Source organism: Mercenaria mercenaria, chromosome 12 (genome assembly GCF_021730395.1).
Source record: "Mercenaria mercenaria strain notata chromosome 12, MADL_Memer_1, whole genome shotgun sequence".
NCBI classification, from domain to species: Eukaryota; Metazoa; Mollusca; class Bivalvia; order Venerida; family Veneridae; genus Mercenaria; species Mercenaria mercenaria.
This window is the reverse complement of record NC_069372.1, coordinates 36,502,661-36,517,215: the sequence shown is the minus strand read 5'-3', so window position 1 is coordinate 36,517,215 and position 14,555 is coordinate 36,502,661. Positions and strand designations below refer to the sequence as shown.

Below are 14,555 nucleotides of genomic sequence, written 5' to 3'. Positions count from 1 at the left end.
GGACAGCTCTTGTTGTCATATGAGCCGTGCCATGAGAAAACCAACATAGTGGCTTTGCGACCAGCATGGATCCAGACCAGCCTGCGCATCCGCGCGGTCTGGTCAGGATCCATGCTGTTCGCTTTTAAAGCCTATTGGGATTAAAGAAACTGTTAGCGAACAGCATGGATCCTGATCAGACTGCGCAGATGCGCAGGCTGGTCTGGATCCATGCTGGTCAGAAAGCCACTATGTTGGTTTTCTCATGGTGCGGCTTATATGAAGCTACAGAGTCCGTAAACAGTTAAACCTGCCTTAGCTGCCACCTGCTTTCAACAGCCACTTGCCTTAAGCAGCCAGTGATTTAACTTCCTAAAATATGCTTTATTTTAATTTATTTTTTCTTAAGCAGACACCTGCGTGAATCCAGGCTGCTTGATACAGGTTATATAGAAAAAACTTTTATCAATTTCTGTTTTATTTTAGACCTTACGATGCCAAGAACCCCTACCTGGCCCCTGTCAAAGTGAACAGAGAGCTACACAAAAGTGGAGACAGATCCTGCATGCATATAGAATTTGACATTTCTGGGTCAAAAATTAGGTGAGTTTTGGATATAGTATTTTAAATAGAAATTGCCAGCCAAGATAATACTGAATTATTTGAAATAAATGCTGTTTACTTTATATGTTTTACAAAATGATTGAAAATGACATTGTCAATACTTCTGACTTTTAAGTTGGTTTATAGGTCCATATCATCCTGTTTGCAGTAAATGAGCCCATACTTTTCACAGATTGTCACTTATGATGTCTACATGAAAAAAAAAACAACAACAATATTTTAGACAATTTGAAAGTCTTAATTTTTTGAGTTCAGGAGCATTGTTATTTTCAGTAAGTACCCTCTTGCTATGTTATAGAATTTACTGGTAAAATGGTAATGTAAAATTGTTAGTGGCCTCAGTGACAGAGTGGTTATGGTTGTTGACTTCAAATCACTTGCCACTCACCAATGTGGGTTTGAGACTCACTGGGGGCGTTGAATTCTTCATGTGAGGAAGCCATCCAGCTGGCTTACGGAAGGTTGGTGGTTCTATCCAGGTGCCAGCTCGTGATGTAATAATGCACTGAGGGGCACCTAGGGTCTTCTTCCACCATCAAAGCTGTGAAGTTGCCATATGACCTATAATTGTGTCGGTGAGACGTTAAACCCAACAAAAACCAAAAAAATAATAAATTTTTTGGTGGATTTTATGGGATTTTTTGTAGGATATTTAATCAAATGAACATTAAAAATTGGTATATATTTACACTTGTAAGTACAAATGAAGTAGCAGTTTTGACCAAAACCTCCAAAAAACAAAAAAATTGTGAGCAAAATTAATGATTTCATTAGTAGGGGATTAATTTACGTAGATTTCATGGTTGTGTAAATTCTTAAAGTCAGATCCCAATGAACAAGTTATATTCCTTATGAATTGATCTAACATGGTTAAAATTTATCCGCAAATCAATACCGCTCTAAGTATCTGTTTTCCCAAACCACGAAATAAGTACTCAGAAATTAGATGATTTCGCAGTATAGCAGTTCTATTTGAGCCGCGCCATGAGAAAACCAACATAGTGGCATTGCGACCAGCATGGATCCAGACCAGCCTGCGCATCCGCGCAGTCTGGTCAGGATCCATGCTGTTCGCTAACAGTATCTCTAATTCTAATAGTCTTTGAAAGCGAACAGAATGGATCCTGACCAACTTGCGCGAATGCGCAGGCTGGTCTGGATCCATGCTGGTCGCAAAGCCACTATGTTGGTTTTCTCATGGCGCGGCTCATTTATTGATGATGCTACTGTTGTTAATTTTAGATACGAAGCTGGTGATCATGTTGCCGTATATCCTGTCAATGACAGGGAAACCGTCGAGGCCATTGGAAAACGTCTCAACGTAGATCTCGATACAGTCTTTACACTCACAAATGTAGACGGTATGTTGCTTTTAACCTTTAGCCTGCGACGCAAGTGATTCTGCATTTGTGACCAGTGCAGATCAAGATTAGCCTGCATATCCTTGCAGTCTGATCATGGTCTGCACTGTTTGCCTATTAGTATCATTTTGGTAAGCACCCCTTTTAACTGTTAATGGTACTGTTCAAATTGAAAGGTGGACAAGTTCATTATAGAAATGTAGCAGGGTAAGGGCAAATTGTTATGCCTCTCTGTGAAGCAGACAGTTTATTTTGATTTGCTTCATGAGTGCACCATTTGGATTTCTATATGTAACTTGAAAATGTTTCTGGCTATATCCTTCAGTGGAAGTTATTGAATTTATATAATTATTTAAATCATTGACTCCTTAGTGATTACAGATTTCGTAATTTTTATAAGGAAATCTTGTACTTGTAGAGAAGTTTATGTGTAAACAACAGACATGTCCAGTAATTTACAGACAAAAAGTGCTTCTGTATACTGTTATGCCTGCATTTCTGCTAGCAGTTGATATAAGGATAGGACTGGTATTTCCTTTTGGCCAATGCAGATATCAACTTCTTTGCACTGGGATGACACTTAATATCCTTGAGCAATGATTATATGGACGATATAATGATCTTTATTATAATTTCAATATTTCAGAGGAGGCCAGTAAGAAACACCCGTTCCCAAACCCGTGTACATACCGTACAGCCCTGCTTCACTACCTTGATATAACACATTGTCCACGTACGCATGTGCTACGTGAGCTAGCAGAGTACGCTGAAGAAGAGAAAGATAAAGAATTCCTCCTGAAGTTGACCTCACCTACACCAGAAGGAAAGGTAATTGGGTCATATATGAGCCGTGCCATGAAAAAACCAACATAGTGGCTTTGCGACCAGCATGGATCCAGACCAGCCTGCGCATCCGCGCAGTCTGGTCAGTATCCATGCTGGTCGCAACCGGTTTCTCTAACTGCAATAGGCTTTGAAAGCGAACAGCATGGATCCTGACCAGGATGTGCAGGCTGGTCTGGATCCATGCTGGTCGCAATGCCACTATGTTGGTTTTCTCATGGCATGGCTCAAAATTATAATTATCATGGTATGCTTATACCTGGTCTGCAATGTTTTTCTCACATGTCAGTATATATATTTATTTACCAGTTATATGGGCTCAATCTGTCATAAGTTTTACAAGCAAAAAAGTATCTGTAACATAAATGTTATTTACCACTGTTACAAAGAAAGCAAGATGTTATTGCATCATCTAAGTATTTTACTTTACTAGTATTAGAAACTGATGTTTTAAGAAAAAATTTAAAAAGTTTGGCAGATGACCAAAAAAAAAAAAAAAAAAGTATAATTATACAAAATTTGTCATTTGATGTTTCTAAATATAATGTGATAACTGTAACAATCATTGAGTTACCTAATTTATTTCCTACAGACATGAGGCCCTTAGACCATTATGTTGATACCCAGGTGAGTTTCCTGTAATGATATGTAGAAACAAGCAAATAAATCTCAATTTTAAATAATCTTAAAAATTGCGGAGTTAAGTTGCTTTCAGTTCATTGTTGGAATACTTGAATTTTTTGTTATAGAGCTTGTATGGAGACTGGGTGCTGAAGTCACATAGAACCATTCTACATATCCTGGAAGATCTGAAGTCATTAATGCCGCCTATTGACCATATTTGTGAGCTGTTGCCACGGTTACAAGCCAGATATTATTCCATCTCTTCATCACCAAAGGTATGATGTGAAACAACATTTTGTATAGTACACACATGCATATTTGCAACAGATTACCATTGATTTTAGGCATGTCTTACGAGCTCAGTTACTTAGTATTTGGGTTTGAGCCTTAGTCAGGGTGTTGAATTCTTCATGTGAGGAAGCCATCCAGCTGGCTTCAGAGGTCGTTGGTGCGTCAGTGGCCGGACCATGATTAAATAAAGCACAGAGGGGCATATTGGGTCTTCCTCCAACACCAAAAGCTGGAAAGTCACTGTATGATTATAATTGTGTCAGTGTGACATTAAACCCAAAGAAAACAAAATCTTTGTGTGTAGCTGGAGCCTACAGGTTTAAAACCCAGAAGAGGTGTAGAATTATTCTTGTATGAGGATGTCACCTTGTTTGGATAAATTGGTCACAGGGCATCTGTGGCTTAGTGTAACTGGCATTGAAGGTATACATTTTCTCCAGTTACTAGAATTTTGATATGATTATTTTCTGTTTTAGAAAATGAATGAATAAAATCTATTTTAGGAACATCCTACAAGTATCTCAATCACGGCTGTTGTTGTACAATATGAGACAAAAACTGGTCGCACAATAAAAGGAGTGGCGACAAACTGGATGGCTACAATGAAACCAGAAAATGGCGCTAAATTTACAGTACCGATATACGTGAGGTTTGTACAGAGTTCATCGATCAGTCTTTGGGTGACACATTTACGACTTGACTCATTTAAGAAAAACATTCAATACAAATACATTTTCATAACAATTTATTTCTTGTAGTACAGAATAAAAGATGTAATGATATAAGCAGCTGTGTACGGTCGAAATTTGCTCAAACTGGGAAAATGAAAACACCACTCTTTACTTGAACTTGTCCTCAGGTACCGGCATTATTTTTATATAATGTATATTGTTCAAAGGCTCGAACTATCGATAACTTGAACTAAATTTGCCAATCCTGTCAATTTGGAGTAAATGAAGTTTGACTGTACTTTATATTAAGAAGTTTTTAATGTTATGCCTTCCAAGATATGAATGTGCTTCCACATAATGCAACAGTAACAGGTTAAGTTACAAATACTGTGAAGAAAGTCATTAACCTATGAAATTGCATTGAATTTGGGCTGAAATAAACAATGAAATAATCCCTGGAGTTTTGTCCTATTAATTCTGTGTAGCTGAAGAAATTTTCCATTTTGGAGAAAAAATAAAAGAAATTTTATGCTGAAAATCATTAAAACCCATGGATGACGAATTTTTAGCTCGACTATTCGAAGAATAAGTAGAGCTATCCTACTCACCATGGCGTCGGCGTCACACCTTGGTTATGTTTTTCGTACCAGTCCACTTTTTGACAAAGTCTTTTGAGGAAAATCTTTCGAACTTTCAACACTTGTTTACCATCACCATGACAGTTATAGGCAAGAGCACATAAAATCTATCAAAGGATTTTGGCTGAATTATGGCCCCTTTTGACTTAGAAATCATGGTTAAGTTTTTATACCAGTTCATCTTTTTGGCAAAGTCTTTTGAGATAAAGTTTGAACTTTCAACACTTGTTTAGCATCACCGTTTCTAGGTATAGGCAAGGTACATAACTCCATCAAGGAATTTTGGCTGAATTTGGCCCCTTTTGACTTTGAAATCTTGGTTAATTTTTGTACAGTTCTATTTTGACAAGTCTTTCGAGATAAAGTTTGAAACTTTCAAACACTTGTTACCACCACCATGTCCAGTTATAGGCAAGAGCACATAACTCCATCGAAAAATTTGGCTGAATTATTGCCCTTTTTGACTTTGAAATCTTGGTTAATTTTTTCGTACCAGTTCATATTTTGGCAAAGTCATTTGAGATAAAGCTTTGAAACTTTCAACACCTGTTTACCATCACCATGTCCAGTTATAGCCAAGAGCACATAACTCCATCAAGGATTTGGGCAGAATTATGGCCCCTTTCTACTTAGAAATCTTGGTTAAGTTTTTCGTACCAGTTCATATTTTGTGTAAAGTGTTGGACATATGGCTTTGAAACTTTTATCACTTGTTTAGTATAATAGTCTCTATCTGTAGGAAAGAGTACACAACTCTATCATCTATTTTGGCTGAATTACAGCCCATTTTGGACTTTGAAATCTGTTCTTGTTTCATACAAGTCTATGTTTTGTCAAAACTATTTGACATATAGCTGTTAAAGTTTGAACACTTGTTTATCATTATGATTTCCATCTGTAGGCAAGAGTACATAACTCTGACAACTATTTTGGCTGAATTATGGCCCTTTTTGGACTTTGAAATTAGTTCACACATTGCCATTTAGTGCAAGACTTATCGAAATCCACAAATACTGGAACATTGTCTAATCTATTTTTTTCTTTTGTCTGAATATCTATGTTAATATTTTGACCCTGTTATTCAATCAATTCTTTGAATAGTCGAGCGCGCTGTCATCAGACAGCTCTTGTTGTCAGTTTTGTTGTTGCATCCATCCACAAAATTAAATCCCAAGGAATGAACAAAATCCCAATTCGCTTCATCTTTATAAGTTGGTTATTTTAGGCAAAACCACGAAATTTCATGAAAATAAATGATTTTGCAGTATTTGTAAATTTTATTTCAGGAAGTCACAGTTCCGATTACCATTCAAAACCAGCATGCCAGTGTTAATGATAGGACCCGGCACCGGACTTGCACCATTCCGGGGCTTTCTACAGGAGAGACATTTCCTCAAGACCGAAGGTATGATACTATATTGTTAATAAAGATTGTGTTATCAAAATTGCCCTGCAGTAGATCCAAGGTCTTTCATATTAGCACAAGGCTGGAGGTCGAGATGTCAGACTGAGGCCGCAGACAGAAACTGCAGACCAATACCGCAGACTGAGGCTGCAGACAGAAACTGCAGACCAATACCACAGACTGAGGCTGCAGACAGAAACTGCAGACCAATACCACAGACTGAGGATGCAGACAGAAACTGCAAACAGAAACTGCAGACCAATACCACACGACTGAGGCTGCAGGACAGAAACTGCAGACCAATACCACAGACATAGGCTGCAGCACAGACACTGCAGACCAATACCACACACGAGGCGCAGACCGAAACTGCAGCAGACAAACTGCAGACCATACCACGACCACTACCACAGACTGAAGAACTGCAGATAGAAACTGCAGACCCAATACCACAGAACTAGAAGATGCAGATAGAAAAGCAGACCGAGACCAATCGGTCCAGACTAATTGCCCTGCAGTAGATCCAAGGTCTTTCATATTAGCACAAGGCTGGAGGTCAAGATATCAGACTGAGGCCACAGACAGAAACTGCAGACCAATACCACAGACTGAGGCTGCAGACAGAAACTGCAGACCAATACCACAGACTGAGGCTGCAGACAGAAACTGCAGACCAATACCACAGACTGAGGCTGCAGACAGAAACTGCAGACCAATGCCACAGACTGAGGCTGCAGACAGAAACTGCAGACCAATACCACAGGATCTGAGGTGCAGACCAGAAACTGCAGACAATACACAGACTGAGGAGCAGACAGAACTGCAGACCAATGCCCCACGGACTGAGGCTGCAGACAGAAACTGCAGACCACTACCACAGACCACTACAACAGACTGAAGATGCAGATAGAAACTGCAGACCAATACCACAGACTGAAGATGCAGATAGAAACTGCAGACCACTGCAGACCATTACGGTAACCACAGACTGAAGATGCAGATAGGAACTGCAGACCAGTACCACAGACTGAGGCTGCAGACCAATACCACAGACTGAGGCTGCAGACCAATACCACAGACTGAGGCTGAAGACCAATACCACAGACTGAGGCTGCAGACCAATACCACAGACTGAGGCTGAAGACCAATACCACAGACTGAGGCTGCAGATAGAAACTGCAGACCAATACCACAGACTGAGGCTGCAGACCAATACCACAGACTGAGGCTGCAGACCAATACCACAGACTGAGGCTGCAGACCAATACCACAGACTGAGGCTGCAGACCAATACCACAGACTGAGGCTGAAGACCAATACCACAGACTGAGGCTGCAGATAGAAACTGCAGACCAATACCACAGACTTAGGCTGCAGATAGAAACAGCAGACCAATACCACAGACTGAAGATGCAGATAGAAACTGCAGACCAATACCACAGACTTAGGCTGCAGATAGAAACAGCAGACCAATACCACAGACTGAGGATGCAGACCAATACCACAGACTGAGGCTGAAGACCAATACCACAGACTGAGGCTGCAGATAGAAACTGCAGACCAATACCACAGACTTAGGCTGCAGATAGAAACAGCAGACCAATACCACAGACTGAAGATGCAGATAGAAACTGCAGACCAATACCACAGACTTAGGCTGCAGATAGAAACAGCAGACCAATACCACAGACTGAAGATGCAGATAGAAACTGCAGACCAATACCACAGACTGAGGCTGCAGATAGAAACAGCAGACAATACCACAGACTGAAGATGCAGATAGAAACTGCAGACCAATACCACAGACTGAGGCTGCAGATAGAAACAGCAGACCAATACCACAGACTGAAGATGCAGATAGAAACTGCAGACCAATACCACAGACTGACGATGCAGACAAGAGCTAATAAAACAGAACAATACTGCTTTCATTGATTAATATTCATGACCTATTCAGTTTTATTTTAACATTGATAATTCGTGATGTTCCTTGTTCAAAGTAAAATAGCAAACAAACCAGTGGAGGAATATAATAAAAGTGTCATTATAACAGTAGCTAGGACTTGGATGTTGTATTTGGTTCTCAGGGATTTTGCAAGGTTGGACCACACTCTTGTGGGCCTCTTGTGAACCAGCAATCCTACATGTTACTCAAGCTGACCAGGTTATATTGCAACTTTGTTCTTAAAAATGGTCAGCATGATTAAGTCACTATTACATGGAAATTAAAGAGTTTAGTTTGTTATCCCCGCCGATGAAAATCGTGGTGTCAGGGGGGTTTTTATTTATTGAAATGGGGTTGTCCGTCGTCAAGTCCGTCCGTCGTCCGTCCGTTCCGCAGCATTTTCAGTAACTATTGGTAGAATTTCATGAAACTTGAATGAAATAAAACATGAACAACATACTGCGATTGATGCCCGTCAAGTTTTTTTTGATTGGTCAATTTCCCTCAGAGTTATTGCCTTGATTTAATAAAAAATGTCCTTCTGCAGCTATATTCTCAGTAACTAACAGGGTAGAATTTCATCAGATTGAAGTAGACTATGAACCCAAGATACTGTGTGAATGCCGTCAAGTTTTTTTTTTGATAGGTCATTTCCGTTCAGAGTTATTGCCCTTGATTTAATGAAAAATGTCCGTCTCAGCCATTTTCTCAGTATAGAGAGTTAGAATCAGGTAGAATTTCATCAAACTTGGAACAGACATGAACCAAGATACTGCGACGATGCCCTTCAAGGTTTTTTTCGATTGGGTCAATTTTCCGTTTTATAGTTATTGCCTTAATTGTAATTTTGTTAAAAATCCACAGATCTGTACATAACAAACCAACCAATTGGAAGAATTTCATTAAACTTCTTTCATTCTTTTCCATGAACATTTATTATAAACATGTGATGTTGTGTACCTACACCTGGTCACCACCTTACCTTGGTCCTTTCCCCCCCCCACCATTTTTTTTTTTTTTTTTTTTTTTTTTTTTTTTTTTTTTTTTCATTTTCATTTTCTTATCAATATTTATAATCAACATAGTAAACTGATTGTGTCCTCACCCCCCCCCCCCCCAGCCCCCCAAACATTAACCATTCATTTTCTTTTAATTTGATTTTGACTAATGAAATTATTTGCTTTGGTAAACATTCTAACTTTTGCTGGATATATTTTTTTGCCGTTCCTCAACTCTGACCTTTCGGCGGGGGATTCCAATTCATCGAATTTGCTTGTTTATTCTGTTTTCTTGTTGGAGAAACTATGTTTATAATTGCTACATTCAAAACATTGCTTTAACAGACAAACCAGTTGGTGACACGATACTGTACTTTGGTTGTCGTAAGCAAGCAGAAGACTTTATTTACGAGGACGAGCTTCGAGAGTATGAGAATAACGGCACATTGACCAAGATGCATCTGGCATTTTCTCGTGACCAAGGAGAGAAAGTGTATGTTCAACATCTGCTGAAAAAGAATGCGGAGGAAACATGGAAATTATTGGAAGCTGGTGGACATTTATATGTGTGCGGGTAAGTACAAGAGGGATAAAACGATTCTTTTTTGCCACATGATTTAGGAGTAGGTACAGATGTGTAGCTTTTGATGGGTTTTCATTTTCATACTCATTTCCTTTGCTCGAAACATTATCATGTGAATATTCTAAAATGTTTATAATGCAGCTTTAATACATGTATATATCTTAGTCGGCAGATGTGCCTAGTGGCTGTTTATATAGATAACGCTTAAGTGTTTGTTATACCTTATTATAATACAGCAATGTTTGTTGAAGTTTGATAGCAGACGGACATGTGAGACGTCACAGTTACGGATTAAAGCATATGATTAAAATACTTTATTTTCTGAACATTCATGCTAGTAATAGAATAAATTCATACGTGCTTACGCTCATGTTTTATTCACAGAGATGCTAGGAATATGGCACGTGATGTGCATGACACATTGACCTACATTATACAGGAATGTGGTGGAATGGACACTGCAAGAGCTGCTGACTATATAAAGAAACTTCAGAACAAGGGACGCTACTCTTGCGATGTCTGGAGTTGAAGAGTTATTTTTCCTCAGTTCACAAATCAACACAATTAAGACCAGGGGAGTTCTGCAATATAATCAGGTCCTAATAACTGTTTAGTGTTCTGTAAATTAATCATTATTACATGACTCCTTGAATAAATTGCCAGTCCATAGTTTGTGCAACATGACTGTTCTATATTCAGTGCTATACATTGTAGACTATGGAAACATGAAGAAAAAAAACCCTCAAACTTTGTTTTCTGATGTTTTCTTATAATTATAAAATAATTATTGAATTATTTGCAGGTCAATAGTCAAAGTTATTTTCCCTTGGTCTTTTCAACATCAGGGAAATAGTTTTGACTGTATGGCATGATGCAAATAAGTATATATTGCATGCTGTACGGTGATTTTAGAAATATAACAATGGATTATATAGTCGTCCGCGGTATTCTCGCGTCATTGGTAATTACTTCCGTTTTGCACTGCAGCGCCATTTGACAATTTTTTGCAAACAAACCTACTTTGTTTTCAGTTCAAATCTTAATCAATTTATCCCGATGCATAGAAGTTTGGTGGGGGTTAACTTTCAAAATGTTTAAAAACTTTAAATTTCTATCCCCAATTTAAACCAAATCCCGTATTTTTCGCTTGTTAACATTGTTTTCGCCAATGTTTTGTTTATTTCGTCTGTTATAAATAGGCCCGATTCGGATGAACAATGATCCAACAATGCCCCGCTTCCCTTTAATTCCCGCCTTTGTACCATAATTTCCGAAACGAACTGGAATTAGTGGTCTCGTACAAAGATTCAAAGGTCAGGGTTCTAAGAAGGGACAGCTCTTTCAGGTTTGCACGCTGTCAAAATGAGTAAATTGTTAAGTACTGGGCGTGGAACATTTCGCATAATTTTACCAATAGTGTTATAATTAAACTGTTATTTTTACAACCAGACACAGAATTCCTTAGTGTGCCGGAAATAAACTAATATAGTGGTATGTGGCCTTTCAATAATTCTACAACTACAACAACAACATCTTTAACGCGAAAATACCAAGGACATACAAAATCAAAATGGTAGAAAGTGTACATGTTGACATGTGATTGTCGGGAGTATTTTAATTATATTTTATGTCAAAACTTGTATGTTTTGATAGATAATGAATTATTTTAAATTATTTATTAAACAAAATAACTGTTATATTTTTATTTGCTTGCTTACTGTATTTAGTGTAACTAGTACCGCGAGAATATAGGGGAACAGGCTAGGTGATAATCTCATTATTTCAGACAGTCAAATTACCCTAATTTAATTTCCACATAAAGGAACTACACTAAGAACTACACCAAGGACATTAAATATGTGGCCACCATACAAAAATGTAAAAGAAAGTTTGTGTAACACAGAACTATTAAAGTTTTTGCAGTTAGAAATATTTTGCAATGTTATGTAATTTTAAAGTACATGTATGTTTTTTGATTTGTCATGGATTTAATAAGACAATAATGAAAAAAAACAAATTAAAAAGAAGAAATTAAAGTAATTTGTTTTATATGCAAGATAGAACTATTTTTCACGCCTGAACTCCATATTTTATAATTATTTTCATGCTCTGCACAGACCCTCATGAAAAATTGCATACTTTTTTCACTCATTGTAAGTTCAGATTTTAAGAAAATTCCATTGACTTATTTGTCTAGTTTGTTTTCATTGTCTTTAATTTACCATTAAATGTTGGTAATTGCATTTATGCCAACTATAGGATTATGAAAATTTGAAAATTATACAAAAATTATTACAATGTTGCAAGTTGTGAGTCAGAATGGTTGAAAATTTATTGGGATTTTTTTTTTTCTGATAAATTCAAAACTACTTTATATAGATGTATCTTGTACTTAAAAAAATTCACACATTTGATGAAGTTTGATAACAAAACTAATATTGATTTTGACTTGGACTGTAATTCCAGCTGCATGTTTCTCTAATAAAGGATGTTTTGAAGGGAAAAAAATCACAGTCATTTAGTCAAGGGGAGATTTATCTCACTTCTTTTCCTTTTGAAGACAGTTATAAAATAATGACAGTAAATCACCTTTAGTTCATACAGTTTCTTAATTGTTTGAAAATCTTTAATCTCTACATGTTTTCAATAAGTCTTGCATATGCTGCCTGGAAATAGTAGAGTTTAAAGTGATGAAACTGAGTTTTGAGACCAGTCTGTGAATGCTGTCCTGTCATTGGTCAGTTTTGAACTTGATCACAGAATCAACCAATCAGGTGCTTTAAATTTTCAGACTGGTTTTAAAATCTGTTTTATAACCTCAAGTGCAGTGCTGCTGCTAAGTGAGAAGGTACAGACATGATGTTAAAATTCCAGCTGGACTGATATCTGGGACCTCAGGGTGGAACCAACGACACCTTTTTTCTTTTAAGACTGCTGCCAATGTATTTTTATGATTTTGTTTTGATTTTTATACATTGTTCATGATAATAACACTGTCAGATGGTAAATTTATGTATGGGCATTACATACATTTATTATTTTCAAATTCAAAGAAACAAAATTTCAAACATACTCACCTTTCCTTTTACAGTGCTCAGGAAACATAAAAGGACGAAATGCTATTTCATTAAATTATAGGTTATATCTGGTGGTAATGTTCTTCAAATTTATTTTATCTATCCATAAAGTAGTAGAGCCATAGATATAATATGTTTTTTTACAAGCATATTTGTATTTAAGATGTAATTGAAAATTGTGTTCAAGGTTATAAAAAAATTGGAGACCAGTCTCAAAACTCTTGCATGTGATTGGTTAAGGTTGAGCTCAGTTTTGAAAAAGACCAATGGAAAGACTGGTCCTCAAATTCAGTTATATATTTTTGTCCTAGTTTTAAAAAAAAGTGTCACAGGTATTGGTGGCAAATTGTGGTGGTTGTTAGTAAGGTTCAAATACCACATGTATATTTGCTCTGCAGAACCAAAGAAACTATTTTGCTTTGAGTTAATGGACAAGAATTGTGTCTTGTTTCTCCTCAGCTGATATTTGTGTTATCAAGCATGGAATTTCTATGACTACTGCCAGACAGTGTTTTGTTGGAAAGTGTAGTCACATTGTAAGTCAAGTAAAAAGTTTTAGACTGAAGTCAACTATAATTGTGTGACATTCACTGTTACAGTAATTGTCAATTTCTTAATTTTTTAATTGAAAGTGATTTTACTGGATCCTTTTTTGCTGTCTACTGATATATTTTATACCACCAGAAGTTTCATTTATAATCATGTGACATGTTTATCTGTACAATTTATAGTAAATTTTTAATGTTGGTAGTCTATCTTTAATCTTTATTGTGTCTGTCTTTAATATTTATAGTTGATCTTTAATCAAAAATAATTTGTGTTTAAAGTTATGTATTTTTTCACTGGTAAGATGCACATTACACCATGATCTCTGATGAAAATTAGGCCAAATGATAAAATTCCTAAGGTTACATTCATTCTTGATATTTTGACACATTTTATCAGCACATTAATTTTCAGTATGAAATTAGAGGATTGTATTCACTGTGGGGAATCACATGATCAAAATAATCTCTAAACCAAAATAAGTTTGTTAATAATATGGGATAATATTGAAGCAACTTTTGCTGTAAATCTAAAATATAGGCTATCATATGACAGCATAGATGTATCCTAAAACTATATAGATTTCAATCACAATCACTTCCTGATTATCTAGAACACTTCGAGAAACTTAGACTTCTTATTTTCCTTAGTGTTTGTAATTATGGGATATCTATCATTATTGTCAACAACATAATAATTTTACAACTCTCATTAGGCATATGTTAGGCTATGTTTAAATTTCATATCTTATCCTGGTAGGAAATGTATTAAATTAAATAAATGTTCTTCAAAATTTAACTTTTGTTTAGAGATTATTTTGATCAGTAAAAGGGAAAAAAAGTTTTTAAATTTACCTTTTAAGGATAATCATTTTCTTTCATTTATAACATCTGCATAATCCGGGGTTTTTTCGGGTACCAAACAGATGGGGTGAGGGTCCCAAATTTCCCAATAATCTAAAAAGGTTTCT

The 14,555-nt window shown here is 36.7% G+C and overlaps 1 protein-coding gene across 1 annotated transcript in view; it reads left to right on the top strand.

The window, feature by feature from the left end:
- LOC123534816 (NADPH--cytochrome P450 reductase-like) overlaps window positions 1-10,714 on the top strand; it is a 163,163-nt gene extending 152,449 nt beyond the window's left edge. The window contains exons 9-16 of the mRNA XM_053520515.1: window positions 466-582; window positions 1,846-1,964; window positions 2,611-2,792; window positions 3,557-3,706; window positions 4,226-4,371; window positions 6,318-6,436; window positions 9,725-9,953; window positions 10,347-10,714. Of these exons, the coding sequence (XP_053376490.1) occupies window positions 466-582; window positions 1,846-1,964; window positions 2,611-2,792; window positions 3,557-3,706; window positions 4,226-4,371; window positions 6,318-6,436; window positions 9,725-9,953; window positions 10,347-10,491 (1,207 nt within the window). The 3' untranslated portion in view covers window positions 10,492-10,714. The remainder of the gene's footprint in view (window positions 1-465; window positions 583-1,845; window positions 1,965-2,610; window positions 2,793-3,556; window positions 3,707-4,225; window positions 4,372-6,317; window positions 6,437-9,724; window positions 9,954-10,346) is intronic.
- Window positions 10,715-14,555: the final 3,841 nt, after the last annotated feature.